Source organism: Rhizophagus irregularis, chromosome 6 (assembly GCF_026210795.1).
Source record: "Rhizophagus irregularis chromosome 6, complete sequence".
Taxonomy (NCBI): Eukaryota; Fungi; Glomeromycota; class Glomeromycetes; order Glomerales; family Glomeraceae; genus Rhizophagus; species Rhizophagus irregularis.
In genome coordinates, this window is record NC_089434.1 from 5,350,458 (window position 1) to 5,371,765 (window position 21,308).

Below are 21,308 nucleotides of genomic sequence, written 5' to 3' on the forward strand. Positions count from 1 at the left end.
ATGTGTACAATTGCACTTAGTAAAACTATTGTTAATGAACCTGATATAATGACAAATATATCTTATACGAATAGGTCAAGTATTAATTAGAATGAATCAAGCGGTCGAATCAATTTGGAACCTATACTGGCAACAACCATCCCGAATCTTATACCCATAAATCATGATACTCTTAACAGTTTGATCACTATCAAACTAATAACCTGTAAAGCAAATGTATCGACACACCAAAAGCTAAAAAGTTATTAGCTAGTGAAAGTGATTCTCCAGCAAGAGTAGAAATTATTTCACGTACCCTTTATATATATATTGATATATATTGAATATGGACAAATGGGAATAAGTTTTTAAAAAAAATGTTTATAATGATCCTGTTATAGTCAATTTATTATGAAGAAATTGAATAAAAGACAAGTAGACAAGATGATGATGACTTTCACTCGTCAGATTCTATCCGTTCATGCTACAGAGCTGAAAATAAAGACATTGAATATCAATTTATTATTAATAGAAAGATATAGATGATTTATATATGGAAAATACTAATGGCCAAAAAATGTGTCAATCAGCTTAACAGAAGTTCAAAAAGTCTAAAACATTTTAAGTGAAACAATGAAGTTAATGGTTATTTTTGTAACATATCATTTTTTTTTAAGAAAATAATGAAATAATGTATTTTATCATTTATATTTTTATATAGTTATATGATTGATATAAAGAATTTAGTTAGTTATCATATATAAGATTTTACATTATTTTAATAAAAACTTATTTTTTTTTATGTAATTAATTAAAATTAACATAAAACTCTTTTAATTAATTAAACTCTAGTTAACCTGTTAAAGCATTAAAGTTTTCAATTCTTTAATCATTGATATGCTAATCATAGTAATATTTAAAAAATTTATAAATACATCTAAAAAGTGCAAAATTATAATTATTTTACTATAAAATATTTCTTATTTCTAAATTAAACTTTCTGAATATAAAGATAACTTATACAGTGTATTGTACGGCATGAATATTGTAAAAAAACATAATATTTCAGAGATAAAATGATGGTGGGTTTTATTTATTTTAATAATAAAAAACGTGTATGAAATAAAATGATGGTAGATTTCGGATCATAATAACTTCTTGATGGGTCTGAGAAATAGCATATTTTCGTGATAACATCAATTCTACAGCTATAAGATGTAGGTATGCATCATGAGGTATATTCTCTACATCTTGTATATATGCAATTGATTGATTGCAATTTTTTTTTTTTAATATAATCATTATCATCATCAAATGTTTACACTATATTCTTTATTTTCTACAGTAAATCCAAAGCCTTTAAACTACTCAATCTTTGGAATTGTAAAAGCCATAATTAAATTTTTGAAGTATATTTGTTCTTTTTTTGCAAGATCTTTACTAGCACGTTTAATTTGTATGATTCTTCATAAGATTTCTGAATTTCAGAAACAGCAATTCTATTATCTGGTGTTATAATCCAGTAAAATAATATTTAGGATTAGAGTAAAGATTAACACATATGTCATATGTATAACATCATTTATCCTAATTTAGAAATCATAAACAAATTTGCTCACAGTACAGTTTAAGAAATAATTAAAAATAATATTAAATTTATAAATAAAGGAAGTTTTAAATTACATAAGTGATTTAAATTTATTTGATAAAAATTTTATATTTTACTTATAATTCTAATTCAGTTCAATTTAGTTCAGTTTGAACTAAATTAATATAAATTGAATTGTGATTTAGTGATTCAGTTTAAAATACAAATGAACTGAACCATAAGTTGAGTTGACTTAATTCAAACTGTAATTTACTGAACTATAATCATTCCTAGTCCAGATTAAGGTTGCTTGCTGAAACCTAGGGGTTTAGGCAAGATGGCGTTTCACCGAAAAGCGAAATTCTGCCGAAACTATATTAAAGTTATATTAAAAAACTGGCGAAACTTTGGAGAAAGGTGAAACTGCCGAAACTTATTATAAATGCCGAAACTGCCGAAACTCTGCCGAAACTATAATAAATCTATAGTAAAATTTTGACGAAACTAATCGTAGGATTTTGAAGAGGTTTAGACAACACGTTAAAAATCAGATAAAAAAAAGTAAAAAAAGTAGACAAAATTTAAATTTAAATCAAATTTGAATCAAATCCAAATTAAAACTGAATCAAATTTAAATCAAATCACTAAATCAAATCAAATTCAAATTTAATTAAATCAAATAAAATTATGAATTAAATCAAATTAATTCAAATTATTCAAATTAAATTTGAATTAGATCAAATAAAATTACTGAATTAAATCAGATTTTAATTATTCAAATTAGATTTAAATCAAATTTGAATCAAATTGAATCAAATCAAATTAAATTATAAATCAGATTTGATCAAGTTTAAATTCAATTTAATTCAAATTTGATTTAAATCAAATCAAATTTAAATCTAACTAAATTAATTTAATTCGATCTGTACAGAATATTATATATATTTATGAATTTTGCAGATTATTTGCAGATTTGTGAATTATTTGTAAATTTGCAGATTATTTGTAATTGCAAATTTGCGAATAATTATTTTTTAAAATCTGCAATATTTCAGTTTGCAATATTGCAAATTGCAAATAATCCACAATTAAAGTATTGTGAATATATTTTTAACTATAGATGTTTTATAATATTTTTAATTTTTTTAACTTTCAGAAATTTTATAAAATACAATATTTTTTTAAAGTTATATAATATTCAAGAAATCAATCACCTCTATATAATGATTAAGAAACTAATAGATATACTTTAAGATATTTTTACTAAGAACTTTTTATATAAGAAGCAATCAATAATATGATATCCTTTTAATTATACAAGTATCCTAAAACATTTAATAACTATAGAAAATTCAATCAGTTATTTGATACCTTTAGAAAGTGAAAGAATCTCTAATACTCCTAAAAGGACTTTTTTTAAAGTCATAAAGGTTAATAGATATCTATAAAGGGTGGGTAGGTAAGGTAGCATCTCAAATCCCCCTAGTTTAACCCTATTATTTTTATTTTAATAATATAAATATTTTTATTTACTAATATATAAACATTTAAATATTTTTATTTAAAATAATAATATAGATAATTTTATTTAATAATAATATAACCATTTTATTTAATAATAGATATTTTTTATTTGATAATATAAATATTTAAATATTTTTAATAATATAAACATTTTTATTTAATAATATAAACATTTTTATTTAATAATATAAATATTTTTATTTGATAATATAAATATCTACTTATCAATGTTTACATTCTTCATTCTGCTCTTAATCTATGAAGATAATTTTTTAGTAATATTTATTAAATATTTTTTTTTTAATAATTTATATATATATGCTTTATTGATATTATATAAATATTTTTTATTTGATAATATAAATATTTTTATTTTATTTAATAATATAAATATTTTTATTTTTGAAATTTTATAAATAAATAAAAAATATAAATTTAATTAATTAATGCAAATTTAACTATTAATTTTATTAATATTAAAACTTAAATTCATTATACTTTTCTCATTTTTATTGTTACTTTTATTATTATTCTTATTATTTAATAAATTTGAAAATAAATTAATAAAATTTAACTTTTAATTTATAATTATTTTAGTATTTACTTTCTTTAAATTTTCTGGTTTTTTTTTAATATTTTTAAAATATTATATAATACTATATATAGTATTTTTCTTTAAATGTATTTCATTTTATAAGATCTACAATTAAATATAAAAATTTTTACTTTTGTTTAATACCTTTTCTTAATTCTGGTAACTTAAGCTTTAATGTTAATTCTAATAAAATATTTGATATTATATAAGGGATGTAAAATAAAATACCCTGTGTATTATTTTGTATAAAGTTCAGGATATTATATGCAGAAGTGTTAAAAAGTAAAGTTAATTTCAAGATTATTATTATTATCAAATAAATCAATTCAGAAGTTTTAGAATTTAAATTGGTAAAATAAAAGTAGTATATTACAATTAAAAAAAATTTATTAATAATCTTTTTATTCTCTAAATCTTTATAATAAACTATTTTGTTGTAAGTGTTTATAAATAATAAGAGACATTGAAATAATTGATCTAAATTTTAAAATTGCAATCATTCATAATGCAATGCAAAAGGAAATAATTAGAAATCATGATCTGAACTTTACATATCCTTATAGTAATTACAAATTTGAAGTGAAATTGGAGTTCAATGCTTAATAAACTCATAAATCATAATGTAATTGTTAGCTAACAGTCAAAATCTCGGAATAATTCAAGGCAAGAAAATTTATAGTTTTTATTATTTTTGTAACACAATATGTTATTCCGCTTTGCATTATTTGCATTACACAATATACTATATAATTTAACAATAAAAATAAAATTCGTAATAAAGTAAACGATTAATGAATCAATCGTACTAAAATTTTATTATTATATATTTTATAAATATTTACAGATCTCCTACTTAGTTAGAACGAAAGGTCTATTTTTCTTTATTAAAGAACTTTGTTTAAAGGATTAAAAGAAACTAAATTTAGAAATGATAAGGAAAGATAAAAATTTAATATTCAGACTGAAATGAAAAGAAATTCTTAAATTATCCGAGTTGACCCTGAGTCACCAATATATTCGGTACTTAAAATTACAATTGGGACAATGGACATTTTTTTGAAAGAAAATACTTAATTATTAGAACTAATTGAAGTAATACTTCGAAACAGAACAGAAAAAAATATTTACTAAATAAATACCTGATTATGTACAAGATTTTATACTTTTATAAATTAAATATAAATAATGAAAGTAAAAATTTCAATGTTTTATATAATTAAAGAAAATGAGATTTTGAACAAACGAGATTTAGCTTCGAAAGAAAGACCTTATCGTACAAATCAACAATTATTTACTAATTTAAGGGATTAATTAATTTCCTTATATTTTTTGCTCATTGTTTTCTGAATAATACAAATGATGTTTCAATGATATTCTATAATAAGGATGGGTAAACAAATTCCCGAAACATATTATGTCGCACAAAGATCGATTAATTATCATTCCTGAACGAGAGGAACTCAAATTGAAAAAAGTATTAACTGTTAAAAATTAGTAATATTAATTATTATTTTATTTACAAGTTAAATAATATGATAAATAATGTCCGTCCGTGTGAATTTATAATCCACACCTTCAGCACAAATAAAATTTCATTTACGACTCCAGCACCAATTGAAATAGTGATACTATCAAATTTAATTTCGTGTATCAAATAACTAACTGATTTATGGTGACAAATTTTTTTTGAAGATGAAAACAATATAATTTAGTAGAATATAATTTAATAGAACAATATTAGATGAAAACAATATAATTTAATACAACAATATTAAATTGAAAGAAATCGGAATTATTATTATTAATTCTATTTTTATTTATCCTTTTTTATACAAAGAAATATCAATCGATTTATTAAATTTATTAGTGATCGTGCGTGTAACTGTATTTGTTTTGATAAAGAATTCAAATTTAGGAATGATTTATTGGCATACTCGGGAGATAAATTCGTATATTAAGGAGTATAATAGAGAATTTTTTAAATTTTGTGGTAGTTACAGGAACATCTTGTTATGTATATTCGGATTATTGTTTTTAATCTCAAGTTTATTCCTTAAATTCGAAACGAAATATAGCATACAAATAAGAACAATCTGATCCGACTCATTTCCTAATAAATTTAAATATATTATTGTTGATCGCCATCGTGAACTTCGCTCCATAAGTTAAACAAATATTGACAAATATTGACAATAATTGTTCCTCAGATTTTTTAATTCATCAAATTGTGTAACAAATTGCCGTACTTTTTTTGATTCAGAATAGTAATCACGAGATAAAATAGATGCTAGCAATCAGCATATCGGAATATCAAGTCGAATGTTTGCGTTACGTTACTTGTATAATACGTACGTCACTAAAATAATATGACTAATCTTAATTATAATAATTCTTTACGCATAATAAATACCTTTTTCTTCTTGATTATACCAATAGGTTACGATTATACCAATAAGTTACAAAATCGATAGAGATATATTTGTAGATCATTTTTCATGTATAAAAATATTTTTCAGCAGAAAAATTGATGTCGTACAACAAGGTTACATACAAGTCATACAAGTTCAAATGTGAAAATGTGAACGAATTTGTTGATCTACGAGATATTGCTCTTGAACATTCAGTTAATTTGTGGCGTTATTTCTTGTTATATGTGGCAAAATTCCCGGTATCGGAACGATTATAAAAAACAATTACCGCATCTTTTATAGAAAATTCATAACGCAAAAATTTGTAAAATTATACGATACATTTTTTTCATATGTTTGTAGTTCCTTTTAAAGAATTTCATTTAAACTGGAAAAGTTTCATTCAAGTATGCTTTCGAAGATTCTATTGTTTATCGATCGGATATTACGTTTTAATACGTACCCATAAATTAAAAGGGCCATTGTCCGATTTGTATCCATAACCAGAATTTTTATCAATCTATTTGCCATAAATGTAAAACAAGATGAGAAAATCATATTTGAAATTTATAACTTGTAATTTTAAAAAATATTTTTGATCTTTTATTCTTTTTTTTTTTTTGTATCGAAGACAAACTGCAAGAATATTCACATTGAACCTTTCGATAAATAGTGTATATTACCTTATTACAAATAATTGGAGTTTTTTTTCTCTTCAATAATTAAAATATTTGAACATGTACTTACTTTGACACTTCGTACTATTACATATGCTATTGCCAAAATTGGAAACAATAACATTGTTTATTTATTACCAAGTCATTTACTACTGTCATACTTGGATCGGGTATCACCCCTATCGTTAAAATGGCTTGGCTTATTTGTGTGAAAATTCATCATAAAGCCATCAAACGATGGATCAATTAATACCAACCCATATATGGTAATATATCGATAGACGATCATTAAAGTTTTAAATTTCCTTTTTGATAAATAAGGTAATAAAATTTCATAAGACTCAGATTATCCTCAAATGTTAATGTATTCTTTTATTGAAAATTTTCGATCATTTCGTGATTTCGATCTTTTCAGCTTGTTCCCATTAAAAACATATTCCAAATTAGAAAATGCAAGCTTCCAAGCCCCCTAAAGCCTTAATAAAACAAATTGTTGTTTTGATCACAAGGAATTATAAACTAATTCAATTAATCAAACAGGATGTCAATTATAATCGCCTTTTCATCGTCCTTGCCGTTGACTGTTGGCCGGTTTTCTACAAAGAAAAAACGAAAAAAAACAGCAAGCCTCCAAAAGCCTCTAAAGACCAAACTAGTTCATGTGTGAGTTGACACAATCGGTCTTACCGTTAACTGGTTTTTGTAAAAAAAAAATCGAAAATTTTTTATATAAATAAGCTGTCCGTCCAGCGATTGAATTTTTATGACTTTATTCATCTTTTCTTCTTTTTCCTACTTTGGTATTAAAACTTACTGAATTCATATACATTCCTTTATAATTACATTATTACAGTATTATAAATTCCTTATCACTTTTTCTCGAAATTACCTCTTAATACATTTACTTCCTATCAAATCAATATTTAAATATTTTAAAAACATTATTATTATTTATTATTATTTATTATTAACATTTATTATTAATTATTATTTTATTATATCAATATTTAAATATTTAAATACATTATTTATTATTATTAATTATTATTATATACTGTATATATATATATATATTTTTACAAGATTCTAACTGAATTCTGTATGTTATAATATCATTTTTCATTCCTTTATAAAGAAAAGAAAATAATAAGGCTTGGAAGACTTTATTAAAAAATATTTATTACATCGACGAATTGCGCTAGATATATTTTTGCAGATTTTTTTTTTTGTAACACTTATCGACGAACTGTGCTAGATATATTTTTTATCGACGAACTATACTGGATATAGTATATTTGCAGATTTTATTTATAAAACTCAATAATGTAAGTATGCAATATATTATTTACTATATTAATTGAATAACTATTCGTTATTAATTAAACATTTCTAATTAAAGCACCGGCCCAAAAAATTTGAGATTTAATTTAAGTAATAAAGAAAAGGCTGGTTTTGGTTATAAAAGGATGACGTGGTATATTTATAATTTTCGTAATAAATTGTGCAAAGATTCTTAATGAGTCTAAAATATAATTTAAGAATAATTTTACCTTTAGATAGTCAGAGGTCTGACTGTTAATTTATTTTTTTGTAGACATTTAGCATTTAGATTAAAAGATAAAAATTTCAAAATAAAAGATTTATTTGATTTATTTGACTGATTTACTGATTTTATATGTAAAGTATATAATATATATAATTTTATTTTTTTAATAAATATAATTTTAAAAGGAACATAAAGTACAGTATGTGTATTTTTGTCTGTTCTGCAAGTTTACTTAAAACGTCAAAGTTGATTTTAAATGTCAATTTTGATTTATTTAATAAAATTCTTGTTTTTCGTTAAATTTATTAAATGATCAGCATAGACAATTTACTTTTTGGGAAACCCGTGTCACGTTCAAAATAGTTATAAAAAAGCTTTATGTAATAGCGTAATATTATAAAACAGTGACATTCTTATGATGACAAAACAAAATTTCATAACATATTTCTTTCTCACTTATGAAACCACAAGTTCAGCACCCTTCGATGTAATGGCCTTTTGCCCAATGCCCAATTGTTTCCGGCGAACCTTTGGCCAAAAGGAGGTGCTGAACTTGTAGATTCTGTATTAATAAACACAAGTTCAGGTAATGGCCTTTTGCTAAATTGTTTCCAGCGCCACTTGCTTTTGGTGGAGGCGGAGGCTAACGTACTGAGCCAGTACCTCCACAAAGGGAATGAGTAATTTGGAAACCTTGTAAACAGTCACAAGATACTGCTTCTTGTCTAATAATACAGAATCTACAAGTTCAGCACCTCCTTTTGGACAACTTTTTCGTCCAGATAACTTTGCTTTTGGACAAAGAGAACCACCACCAAAAGAAACCCACCAAAAGAACCATCAAAAGCACCACCGCCCCCCACCTCCACCAAAAGAACCACCTAAACCTGCACCAGCATCAACACCTCTACCCAAAGAGCCACCAAAAGCACCAGCACCGCCACCTCCTCCTCCGCCAAAAGGGCCCCCACAAAAAAAAACATCAAAAACCCCAGCACCACCACCTCCACCTCCACCAAAAGAAGGTTCACCAAAAGGACATCCACCCAAAGAAACAACACCTCTACTAATCCAGAAAGGGATATGGAGTATAAAATAATCTGCGTACAGTAAATTCAGTTTATCTATACGCTGCGTCAACTGCGCGGGACAAGGCCTAATCCGTTGCCAGAAATTACACTTCGGTCTTGTAAATCGATATCAGAAATTACGATACAGCTTTGTGCTGTATGTTTCTTTTAAAAAAATTATATATATAATATTGAAGTTTTGTAAGGTGAAGCTGGTTTGTGAGAGATCGTAATCGCTTATTCGAGTTTATCAACTTTGGATTGTAGTAGTATATAATTATTTTCTCGAGTGAGGTTTATTAAATCAGAAGTTTCCTGTTTTAATTTTTAAAAAAAATAAATAGGTATATATTTGTTAGTAAACCCGACGCATAATATCAAATATTCGTAAAAATTATTTTATAAGAAAAAAATTGAACCTTCGGAACCGAATATTTTTTTGGGAAGAGAAAGCAAAAAAAATTAACTCCTAGATCACGTCACGATTTTATAGGATTTTACGACGCGACGTCTACGATTTCATAATTAAACGTGTTCACCTTTTGGAAGATTAGCGCGTGTACTTTGCATTTTAGGAACATGTTATTAGTTTTATTAGTTTGTATATCACATGAAAGTTTTATTTATGCAGACTTCGTAAATCCGATCCTGGTGTAACAAATAACAGGTGATCGATAAATCATAAATAAGGCCCATCAAAAAATAAACCGCGTCTAACCCATCCATTAAGGTATTTAATCAAAACTCATAAATACGATAAATACGAAGCTTTTTTTAAGAAGGTATTGGTCAATTAGACAATATTTTAGTTGTGTAAGTGTTAATATAATAATAATAATATTTTATAAAAGTTATTTTATTCTTTATTTGTTCCGTAAGCGCTATTATTAATAAATTTGTATTTATAACTTTTTAGTTAACGTAATGGCGTCAAATTCAAGTTCTAGTAATCTTTTCTTTCCTTCCCAAACACCTGCTTCGCCAAATTTTCTTTGTAAAGTATGCCTTCGTTCATTTCATTCAGAACGTGGATTGTTACTGCATCGCAAAGCTATCAGTAAATGTAATAGACTTACAGAACATATTACGTCAAATTCAAGTTCTAGTAATCTTTACTCTCCTTCCCAAACACCTTCTTCGCCAAATTTTCTTTGTAAAGCGTGCCTTCGTTCATTTCATTCAGAACGTGGATTGTTACTGCATCGCGACACTATCTGTGAATATAATAGACCTACAGAACATATTACCATCACGAACAATTAAAGAATTCCATGAAATTTTTGTATATTATATTCATGAGAAATTAAGCAAAAATCACACCATAGCTTTGGCTGGACGTCGAACAATTTCTTCTCCCTGTACCTCAAAAGTCAATTTTTCTCATTTTCGTGGATTTATTCATACTTTTCAAGTCAAGAGGGGTATTTATATAATTATCTCAAATTAGAAGAAAAATAGATTTATTTAGAAATTTATATAGAAATAATAAAAGGGCATTGCTAAATCTCACCACAGGTGATTTTCACCGCACCAGCATCAGCAAATATCAATGGAGTTTCATGACATATTTATTTTAATTCTGCCCGAAATTCTTGTAAGATGACAATCAAAAGCGGTGATATTTAGCAATACTCAATAAAATTGAAATTTACCACTAGGTTTGATTTTTTTTATTAATAATTTGAATTTTTTGAGGTTTATCACAAATAAAAGAAATATTATCAGATAATTTATAAAGTGATCTGCTTTCTTCTTTAAGAATTTCTACTATTGCAACCTTAGAATTAATAAGTTTGCCTTCATCTTTTCATAGTTTTGCAAAAAAAAATGATACATACATATCAATTACCGCGCATATAATAAAATTTATTTCTTATTAAAATCGGGTTTATTGGCTAAATTTGATTTTCGAATCCATAATTCTGGCCAAATTGGATTAATTCCGGCCAACTTTATTATGTCGGCCTAAATTTGATAAAAATTGAAAAATGCATTCTAGCCAAATTGGCTTAATTCCGGTCAACTTTATAATGCCGGCCTAAATTTGATAAAAATTGAAAAATGCAGTATAAAATCTTGTTGATATTTAAAAGTATGTTAATGTTTTTTAAGGTATATATTTTATTTGCTAAAAATAAGAATTAATAAGAATTAAGAAAAACTTTAAATTTGTCAAATATAATAAATAATTTAAAACTTCAAATTAAGATAGAAAGTATTTTATATAATTTTATAATAAAAAAAAAGTTCAAAAAAATATTAATTCAAAATCTATAAAGAAAAAATTTTTTTTTTTTTATTATATTTATATAATAATATTATCTGTTATTATTCTAAATAGTTTAAATATTTTGAAAAAATCATAATTTATTCCCAAATTTTGTAAATTTTAAAGAATTATAATATTACAAATATAGTAATTTTATTTTATAAAAAGCAATTAAAATTATTTGACCATTTATTTTATATAGTTATATTAAATAATTAATTTATTATAAATAATAATAAACTTAATAAGATAAAAAATAATTTTATAATAGTAAAACTTGTATAAATTTAATATTTTTAAAAAAAGCAATTATATTAATATAATTTGACATTTATTATATGTATAAATAAATAGAATTCTACCTACTATTAAAATAAGTCACTTTACATCACTTGAAATCAATATTCAATATATTTAATATGATTAATATATATTATATATACAGATGGCTTGCTAACAAACCATTTTAATACAAAATTAAATACCTTCACAAAATACATGAGTACAGGTTGGGTAATAATAAATGATAAAAATAAGGTAATACTGAAATGTAGTAACTTAATTACAGAATGGCCATCATCTATATGTGCAAAATTGAGAGCTATTCTATCAGCTATACTGGGTCAGAAAGCAAATATCTTTACAGTTTCTTAAGCCACGATAGATAGCATCAATTACATAAGAATAAATTTAATGAATAGAAAAAATAAAATATGAATATGGTATAAAAACAACAATTACAGCATAATTAGTACAGTTTACCCTTCCTATAGCGAATTTTGATATAACAAATCATGTGACGCTTAGCCAATAAAATATCCCTCACTATAATGAAGTAACCAATCAAATTCTTCAAATTTTTCGTTAACTTGCTATAACAAATTTGAGGTGCAGAATGGCTTCTTCGCTATATCAAGGGTAGATTAGTATAATTAATCTTATTGATAGCAAACATTTAGAAGTGAAACTAATAAAGGTCAAAAACCACTCAGAAGTTAAAGGTAATAAAAAAGCAGATAGAGTAGCAAAAATGATACAGGAAAATTAATCTGCATCATAATTAATGATTTATAACAAAAGGACTTAAAATATAATTTATATTGGGATGATAAAAAGGTAAACAGATATATCAGAAAATTTATAGATAATTTATATACTGTAAGTTTGTAGAAGCATCATGGTCTTTCAACAGAAGAATTTTCCAAGATATGATATACATGATATAAAAAAAAGTTACTTGGGCATTATTTAAAAAGAATATAAAATTTAACTGCACAACAACATCAGTAAATAACAATTTCATTAAACACTTAAAACTTATAAACAATTTATTACCAACTCTGAAAATTATGAAAGAAAGGAGATATGATTTATATGGAGATGTAAAGTGCAGGCTATGTCTTGTAGAAAATGAAGATGACGATCACATAATTTACAATCATATAATAGGTAAAAATTACAGCTAATAAGTTTTTTTAGGAAGTTTGTATATTTAAAAACAAAAAATATTTTGATTATGATTATCAAATAGGCAAAAATTTTTTTTAAAAAATTTGTGCTATATGTAAGAATAAGAACTTTTTTTTTTAAAAAAAAATAATAATGTAATTTAATAATCACAAATTCGCTATTCTTGAGCTTTTCTTAAAGGAATTTAATTAAATTTAAACTATTTACTTCCTTACATCTTTCTTTACCATTTTCATTAAACAAATTTTTACTCACTTTACTCATTCCACTTTTCCATTTAAATAATTTTTTAGTAATCTTTCCAACATAATACTACTTTTATCCAATCCTTGTCTTTCAGCAATATGCATAGTTGATAAATACTCCCTTAGTTGTGAATATTCCCTTTCATTTTCCATCATTATCAATATAGTATTGTTTAAATGATCTAAATCTTCTTCGGAAGAATTTCTTGAAGTTTCAGTAGCGTGACTTGTTATATCTTATTCAATCTCTTGTAATATTTCTGCCAATAAATTCCATTTTGGAACTTCTTCTAATACAGGCTGTATATCCGGAGGTAATTTTGATGTCGGATATGTTTGAATAAGAATTTTTTTGAGTATTATCTGTAGGATTTGTAGTTGATGTACGAACGAATACACATCTTTTCGCCACCTAAATAAAGTAAACCCCGATAAATTTGTATAACCAGTCAAACGTAAACTTTGTAAAAATATATCTATGAATATAATTACACTAAAAATCGTACAGCATCCAAAGATAACCAAGGAGATTCTTGTTGTTGTGATAAAGCAGAAGTGGGAGTTTGACTTGTAATAATGGTTTCTAAAAAACTATTAAATGATACGCAACCATAACTAACCAAGTAACAATAATATTAAAAGTTGATTCAGTTAAATTCAAAAAAGAACCCAAAAAGAAATTAACGAAAAAACTTAATCAAATACATACCCAAGTAACTTTCTTAGAGTAGTTAAATCATTAACTATCAACTTAGTTTTTGATCTGACACGATGCCAGACAGGTTCCAAATTGTCGTTTTATTATTACATCGAAATGAATTTTCTACTGATAAATCATCAACGTTGAATTAATCACAAACTTTCGGTTAAAATAAAAATACTGGAAATTTTATAACTTACCCAATTTCCATCCCCCTTTTTTGTTCACTTAAACAAGCTTCAATACATTTGGTAATAGCCTGTTGAATTTCGTTCATTGATGGGTTTAAAGGTTGATACAATCCTGCTACATCCGCTTTACGCTGTTCTAAGCAATCCCTTATCACATCACATGAAATCTGGTGAACATAAATACAAGACAAACCTCGGATATAAAAAAACTTTACGTAATTGAAGTTTGTAAAGGTGATAATCCTGATGAAATAAATGACTTTATAAATCCCTCCTACAATAAATACAGGGAGCATAACGATATTAAAAAAACAAATTATATATTAGAGTAATAAGAAAAGCATGAAGGTATGTACCTTATTCTCTTCTTTTAAATATTCTCAAGATGAATACTTCTGTTGAAGTTTCATTCACCCTAAAGCAAAAGAAGTACATATGTTAATCAATTCGATGTTAAATTTATACATAAACAAAAAACTTGTCCAACAAAGATATAACCAAAAAAGGTATCACCCATTTGTAAAAGAAAAAAATATGCAATACCTTTCAGCGTGCATAACTAAAATTCTAGTAATCAGATAAGTTTTTGTAAAAGATCAATTATAAGTATTCTTGAAGTTATAGACCAGAAACGTATAATTCTGATCTATAAATAAATTAAATAAATACTTTTAAATTATGATTCTTTATTCATTGATCATTTTTATTTTCTCTCTTTTTTTTTTCCTTGATACAATAATATCAGATATATTTAAATTTGCGTTCCATTAAATCCATCCTTATTTCCGATTTTCTTTTCTTCATAGCTTTTACTTATTAAAAATTTTAATTTTACTAATCTTTCATTTCTAATCTTTATTAATCTTTATAAATTTACTCCTTCTCAATTCTCTTATCGTGAATTAACCTTTCTCTAGAATTAGTTTCATTATTAACAACGCGAAGTCCAGGATTCTTGACAACCACATTCAGCAAGTTCTTCTTTAATAAAGTTTAACTCGTGTCCATTAGCATTCAGTAATATTACTAAAGATTCTTTATCAGAATAAATTTTTAGTAGTGCACTACGTAAGCCAAACCACGGCTTAACATAAGTAAACCATCTTCAGATAACAATTTTTCGATAAGGTGACGATAGATTTCTAGTGGGAGTGTGCAATAATATGTAAGCTGAGTTGAGGAAAGCGGAGGTAAGTTTGTATGAGAGCATATTTGAAAACGAGAGGAATAATGAGATTCGGGAGGTGATCTTACTGGAAAAAAGTCGGAATCATTTATGAAGACATTGTAGGTTCAGAAGGTGGTTCTGTTCTTTCTTTCTCTTCCAATCAAGGTGGCAACATCCTGTTTCCGTAAGGTACAGTCGTGTTTTGGTTATCAGTTTATCGAATTACTTTTAGTCTTAGTATGTAGAACTCGGTAATTTTTACTGTAACTCCGTTCGTTTTGTGAATTAAAAATAAAAATAAAAAATTTATGACGACATTGTAGTAACAACTAATTTTTTTGTCGATCATTTTCCGTTAGATTTGAAATTGATTTTTTATTTCAAATGATTAATTTAATTGTATAGTGTTTTTTTCAAATTTGTCAACCATCTACTAGTTATTATTTTCCTTTCCATTCTTTTTTAGTAGCTTTCTATTATTATTTTTGGATTGGGGAACTATTTTTGCTGTTGAAACGTTCTCCGACATCGTATTAGGTTCATTTAATGCTTGTAATTTTATACGTCTTTTCTCCCCAATCAGTGGTGAAACGGGTTTGGTTACTTTTCTGTTAAATTCTATTTTGACGGGCGCATACCTTTTGATTGGCTGAGCACGGTGTACTAATTCGGCTCTCAATTGACGAATTTCTCGAATTTCTCGTTTATTACGTTCCTGATTATAATTTTTAAATGCATTTCGAATTTATTTATGATCATCGTTTCTCAAATAAAAATGTTTTATATCGTACCTCCTCTTCGTTTTGCTTTCGTATCTTTTCTTCTTGCTCACGTAAGTTTCTCTGTTTATCATATACCTTACGTTTTTCAAGACGTTCATCGGAATGAAGTTTGAATTCAACAGTTTTCGTTATAGGTTTATCCGATTTTTTCGGACGATAAGGTACCACATTAGGCGCTGGTCTTGCACGAAATGGTAAATCTTCCTTTGTAATTTTTTCACGTAAAGATTGTTGGTATTTTTCTCCTCTAATGTCAGTCCTTAGTTTAAAAGGCTTAGTCGCAGTAGTAGGTAACGGAGGCAAACCCTATAATAAGAAATAATTAATTAAAATACGAACGAAATTTTTTTTTTTTTTACCATAAATATATTTTGTCAAGTAACTTACACCATGTAAACCACTAGGAAGTGGTTGAGCCTTAAATTTGTAAGGTTCAGTTTTCTTGACGCGCCCAGAATTGTTATCAACCGGTTTTGATTGTATTTTATTATTATTAATTCCATTTTCATTGTTCTTCAATCTATAGAAATTATTATAAATATTTAATATATAAAATATAAAATGGAGAAAAACTCTTTATTTAATTAAGTTTACCTGGTTCTTTCAGCCCTTAATTTAGTGCGCAAGAATGGAGACTTCGTTTTTGTAGGAAGATTAACATAATTCGATGTAGACTATAAAATTTAAATTTTTTAGCTTAGTTAAATTTAGCTTAGTTAAATTTAATTTAATTATAACTATCAGAAATGACATGTTCCCTTACTCTCATTGTCACAAGCTTTGGTTTGAGTTTGTCTGGAGTTTTTTCTATAAATTGTTGTATACGCTCTGCCAATGAAATAATTGGCGATTTACGCGCATCCGAACACTTTCTCGCGTTAAATCTTTTGATAAGTTGTTGTCGTTTCTTAAAATATAAATAACAAAGGTATTGACTATTTGAATAAGAATATGATTATATGATTAGGTATTATACGAATATTCATACCCGAATCCCTTGAGATTTACGACCAAGATATTTTTTTATTTGTTTATCAATATTAGTAGGTTTGATAATAACCTCGTTTACAGGTTTTTCTAAAAAGTTTACAACTGGCAGTTCATTATTTTTATCATCACTGGCTTTTACGTCGAGATTATCAAGAAATTTTATTCTTTTTGGTTCTCTCAAAGGACTCTTAGTAGTAAGTTTCTCAATTATAAATTTAGCATAATCCCTTGACGGTGTAAGAAGGGTTAGTCTCCTTGTTGCGGAACTTGTTGAGGAACCTATGGGATTTAGGAAACGTGTAGTTAATAAAATTAATAACAAAACCATATTAAATGCTTCGAAAAAAAATTCGTTCAATGTACCAAAAAAAGAATCTCCTTGACTAAAAGTTGCACTATTATTCAAGTTTCTGTAACGTGGAGCGAGGAAAGAAAAAGAATTCGGTGTTTCAATTTCTAAATTCTTGGACATTATTATTTTTTTTAACAAAAATAAAGAAAATACAAGAAAATACGAAAATAAGTTGTAGTGTTTACTTATGCGCAGTGTTTACAAGAAAGACGCGAATAGAATATTATGAATATTTATCGCGAATTTGCGTCACATGCTTTATTTGTAAATGATCTGCATGGTCACATGGTGCAGTAGCAGACCTCTACGTTGGCCCAACCGCCCGAAGGGTGTGACTATATAGGGGTCGACTGACCCAACGTTTCCAGTTCATTAAGTTAGAATTTTATACTACTTAACATATTCCAAACATACTTTACCGCTACCAACTACCTTTTCATTTTTTTTCGGTTATTTATATTTTCGTGCTAAAAGAGTAAAAGTTAGGAACAATCGTTACTTTACTTCTTCCAACAAACCCACGAAGTTCTTCCCAAAATACATTATGACCGTTTTACCACCACACCTGTTTCTCAGGCTGTTCTGCGTCTTTACAAACCTACAACATTCATTACTAATATCTTAGAGCTTCGACAAAGCGACTGTTCCTTCGCCCAATCACAGGCTCGTCGTGTCAAAATACCGTTTTCAGAAATATACAATGATTACACAAATTCCTATCGGAAGAACCTTCCAGAAATACACGATCGCCGATCTCGTGACAAATCTTACGAATATCACTTAGAACGTACTAGACTACTAGGCCATTTCATTTTTTTGGCTTACGTATAAATAATTTGTATCGTGACTTTCATTTTCGATTGAATGAAAATGAAATAATTTTTATACGAAGGATCTTTATCTAACAACAGCATTCTATACCTGACAGTATTTACGTATAGTATTGCTTGATAAAGAAAAATACAGATGTAATTAGAAGTACCCTTTTTTTTACATTGTGTTATCCGGCGGAGCTCCCGTTCTCTCTCATTTTTACCACCAAGATAACATCGCCTTACTTTTGATTTTAGTTATTAATTTCTTTGTAATTTGTACTGTAACCTCGTTCACTTTGTGAAATAAAAATAAAAAAATAAAAATAAAATTTCCAAAATTAAAATTAAGAACCCCTTAATTATTATTACATGTATCTAATAAATTGATTTACGGGAATTCCGAAGCGTAAGCGGAGGACTAATAGATAAAAGATCAGTTCTTACAGCCAATAAAAATTTGTGCCACATATCACTGCGCAGATGTGATTTTTTTGTTCTCCAAAAATAAAATAAAATAAAATAAGGTTTAGGGATCAGATTAGACTATAAATAGTATAAGACAGCATTTATAGTGAAGACCCGTCTCCGTATACACATTATTATAGTAATAAATATCATTCTATTACATTTTTTACATTGTGATTTAATTGTAATTACAAGAAAAAACTCCAGTAAATAAAATCTAAGTGAAATTCTAATAAATTAACAAACCTCCAAGTACAAAGTACAAGTGCGATTAAAATGCGTAAAATTAGATTAAAAGAAGTTCATAAAGAAATATATCACTAAAATTATTGGTGCGAATGTAGCGACACTTCAGGCCCCACAACGGACCCCGTTTCTTATTCTAGTAATAAATTTTTAATTATGCCATTTTTAATATTCTTATTTCTAACATTTTCACGTAACACTAAAATATTGTGATGATGATATAATACATGTTAATTGTAAACACATTTTGGTTTTTATTTATGCAAAATAAACTGTTTGAACCCTACGTCTAATAAAATATTAGAGTTTTTTTTAATCATGTCATATGCTTACTATATGCATATGATGTATTTATTTATTCATGTCCTTTGTTTAAAGTGTAATTGTTGATAAACCAAATTTGATAGAGGATCGCTGATCGACATTTTTCATATTCAAATAGGTTTATATCAATAAATCTTTTTTTTACAGATGCAGATACACAGAACGGCCAGAACGCCCCATAAATCTTTAAGTGAGTTCAAATCGGAAAATTTATTATGATTTGCAAAAGTTCTCAATGCAATATAGTTTAGTAAATTAATGAGAGCCACTAAAAACTTTCTTTTTGTTGTACACTATATGCGTATATATACAATTACGGAACTTTTGAAAGAATTTCCATCATCACTAATTTTTTTTTTTTCAATAATTAATGATATTTTAACATCCACTTATGTCTAATAAGTCGCAAATTATTTCTATTTTTCTTTATTTCATTCAATTAGTCATATGTCTAAATTGATCAATCTAATCTAAGCTTCCAGTCCTTCTTATAAATTTATATACATACAGTATATATTTCACGGAAACTTTATTCCGTGTCACATTATTTTATTTACTTTTATTCAATAAAATCATTGTATATTTTATTACTATCATACGTTCGCAAATGTAAAATCTTTTTGGACTAACTATTTTGATTGAAGCGTATGTTCGACTGTTCCATGCATATGAACAAAAGAAAATAGGGTGTATATTATTTATGCCAAGATATTGAAATGAACGCGTCCGCGTATCCCCCCTTATTGTGTTTCATACGTCTTTGATGCTGCGATTGCTGCGTAAGGTTCAAATCAAATATAAAAGCGGCTATGATTTAATCTTGAGAAAATTAGTATGAAAAAAAATTATGATATTAAATTAAGCTTTATAAACTTAAGACACAATTAATAATACTTATATTATGAGGAATGAAGGATTCTACCTATAAATATTATATTTTCATAAAGTGGTTAGTGATACGAATTTATTAAATTTGTAACTCGTAAAAATGTCAATTATTAATCCTTTTTTTTTTTGCAACCCTTATTACACTTCTAGAGGCATTCGTACATGCCAAACATGCTGGGAATACATTCGTAAATTTCATGCGTTCCAATCGCTTTACCGTATATTTACAGAATCGTTAAATTCGTTATTATTATTATTTTTTTTTTAAAAAAAAAATATCGATTTATTATTCATTGATTTAAGCACTACGATTCATTATTAGTTATTTGTTCCATTTATTTTTATTTCCTAGTAAAATGTAAATAGATTTTATATTTTTCATTTTTTTTTCTTTATTTTTATTATTTTTTGTTTTTTCTTTGTATTTCTATATATATATACATATTATATGTATTATTTTTTATTTTTATCCTTAGATTTCTATATATATGTGTGTATATGTATATAAAAATATATATATATTTTTGATATTCGAATAAACATATTATTGGATTAACAGTACATTTATGGTTCACGTGGAATTTAATGTTTAGTGGCGATTAAAAAGATCGTGTGAAAAATGTGGCACAGTAGTTTATACCCGATCAGTAATCGTAATTAAAAAAAATAGAATTTTGAGATCTAAATTGCCCAGAGTTAATCGAATGGTTGGTAAGTCTGGAATTAAAAACTAACCAATTCATTTTAGACCGGTTAGTAACTTGGATCAAATCTTCTATGTAACCTGTTTTATCTGTTATGGCTTATTGTTTGGCCTTAGACTGTGTCTTGGTTGCCGTCTGGCACTGCCCAAGGATATTTGTTCTCCTGTTGAATGAACAAATTCATTCGCAAAGTCGAAGAAACAGTAAAATTTGTGAAAACCGGGCGGCTATACACTGGCTATGCTGGGCTTTTGAAGGGCTTTTTTTCATTCACTTCAATTTTCATTGGATCTTTTCTTAACAATACAGCCT

At 26.2% G+C, this 21,308-nt stretch overlaps 5 protein-coding genes across 5 annotated transcripts; 3 read left to right on the plus strand and 2 right to left on the minus strand.

Moving 5' to 3' along the window:
* Positions 1-7,221: 7,221 nt before the first annotated feature.
* Positions 7,222-8,197, plus strand: OCT59_026795 (uncharacterized protein; the record flags this gene model as incomplete). The annotated part of the gene is made up of 3 exons (XM_066143455.1): positions 7,222-7,434; positions 8,073-8,096; positions 8,171-8,197. 3 exons carry the CDS (start codon positions 7,222-7,224, stop codon positions 8,195-8,197), a joined length of 264 nt encoding a protein of 87 aa, XP_065992973.1.
* A 578-nt stretch (positions 8,198-8,775) lies between these two features.
* On the plus strand, positions 8,776-9,416 carry OCT59_026796 (uncharacterized protein; the record flags this gene model as incomplete). The annotated part of the gene is made up of 2 exons (XM_066143456.1): positions 8,776-8,804; positions 9,029-9,416. 2 exons carry the CDS (start codon positions 8,776-8,778, stop codon positions 9,414-9,416), a joined length of 417 nt encoding a protein of 138 aa, XP_065992974.1.
* A 683-nt stretch (positions 9,417-10,099) lies between these two features.
* OCT59_026797 (uncharacterized protein) lies at positions 10,100-11,265 on the plus strand. The gene is made up of 2 exons (XM_025318801.2): positions 10,100-10,200; positions 10,304-11,265. The coding sequence occupies exon 2, from the start codon at positions 10,312-10,314 to the stop codon at positions 10,648-10,650; it is 339 nt and encodes a 112-aa protein (XP_025175282.1). The 5' UTR covers positions 10,100-10,200; positions 10,304-10,311; the 3' UTR covers positions 10,651-11,265.
* Positions 11,266-13,133: 1,868 nt separating this feature from the next.
* Positions 13,134-14,779, minus strand: OCT59_026798 (uncharacterized protein; the record flags this gene model as incomplete). Its single annotated transcript, XM_066143457.1, has 9 exons — positions 13,134-13,510; positions 13,763-13,783; positions 13,864-13,986; positions 14,081-14,092; positions 14,180-14,197; positions 14,272-14,409; positions 14,478-14,536; positions 14,619-14,629; positions 14,776-14,779. 9 exons carry the CDS (start codon positions 14,777-14,779, stop codon positions 13,387-13,389), a joined length of 510 nt encoding a protein of 169 aa, XP_065992975.1. The 3' UTR covers positions 13,134-13,386.
* Positions 14,780-14,985: 206 nt separating this feature from the next.
* OCT59_026799 (uncharacterized protein) lies at positions 14,986-17,756 on the minus strand. The gene is made up of 8 exons (XM_025326622.2): positions 17,566-17,756; positions 17,201-17,481; positions 16,976-17,119; positions 16,807-16,886; positions 16,600-16,732; positions 16,222-16,518; positions 15,517-16,145; positions 14,986-15,404 (listed from the first exon to the last, which is right to left on the minus strand). The coding sequence occupies exons 1-7, from the start codon at positions 17,672-17,674 to the stop codon at positions 15,864-15,866; spliced, it is 1,326 nt and encodes a 441-aa protein (XP_025175280.1). The 5' UTR covers positions 17,675-17,756; the 3' UTR covers positions 14,986-15,404; positions 15,517-15,863.
* Positions 17,757-21,308: the final 3,552 nt, after the last annotated feature.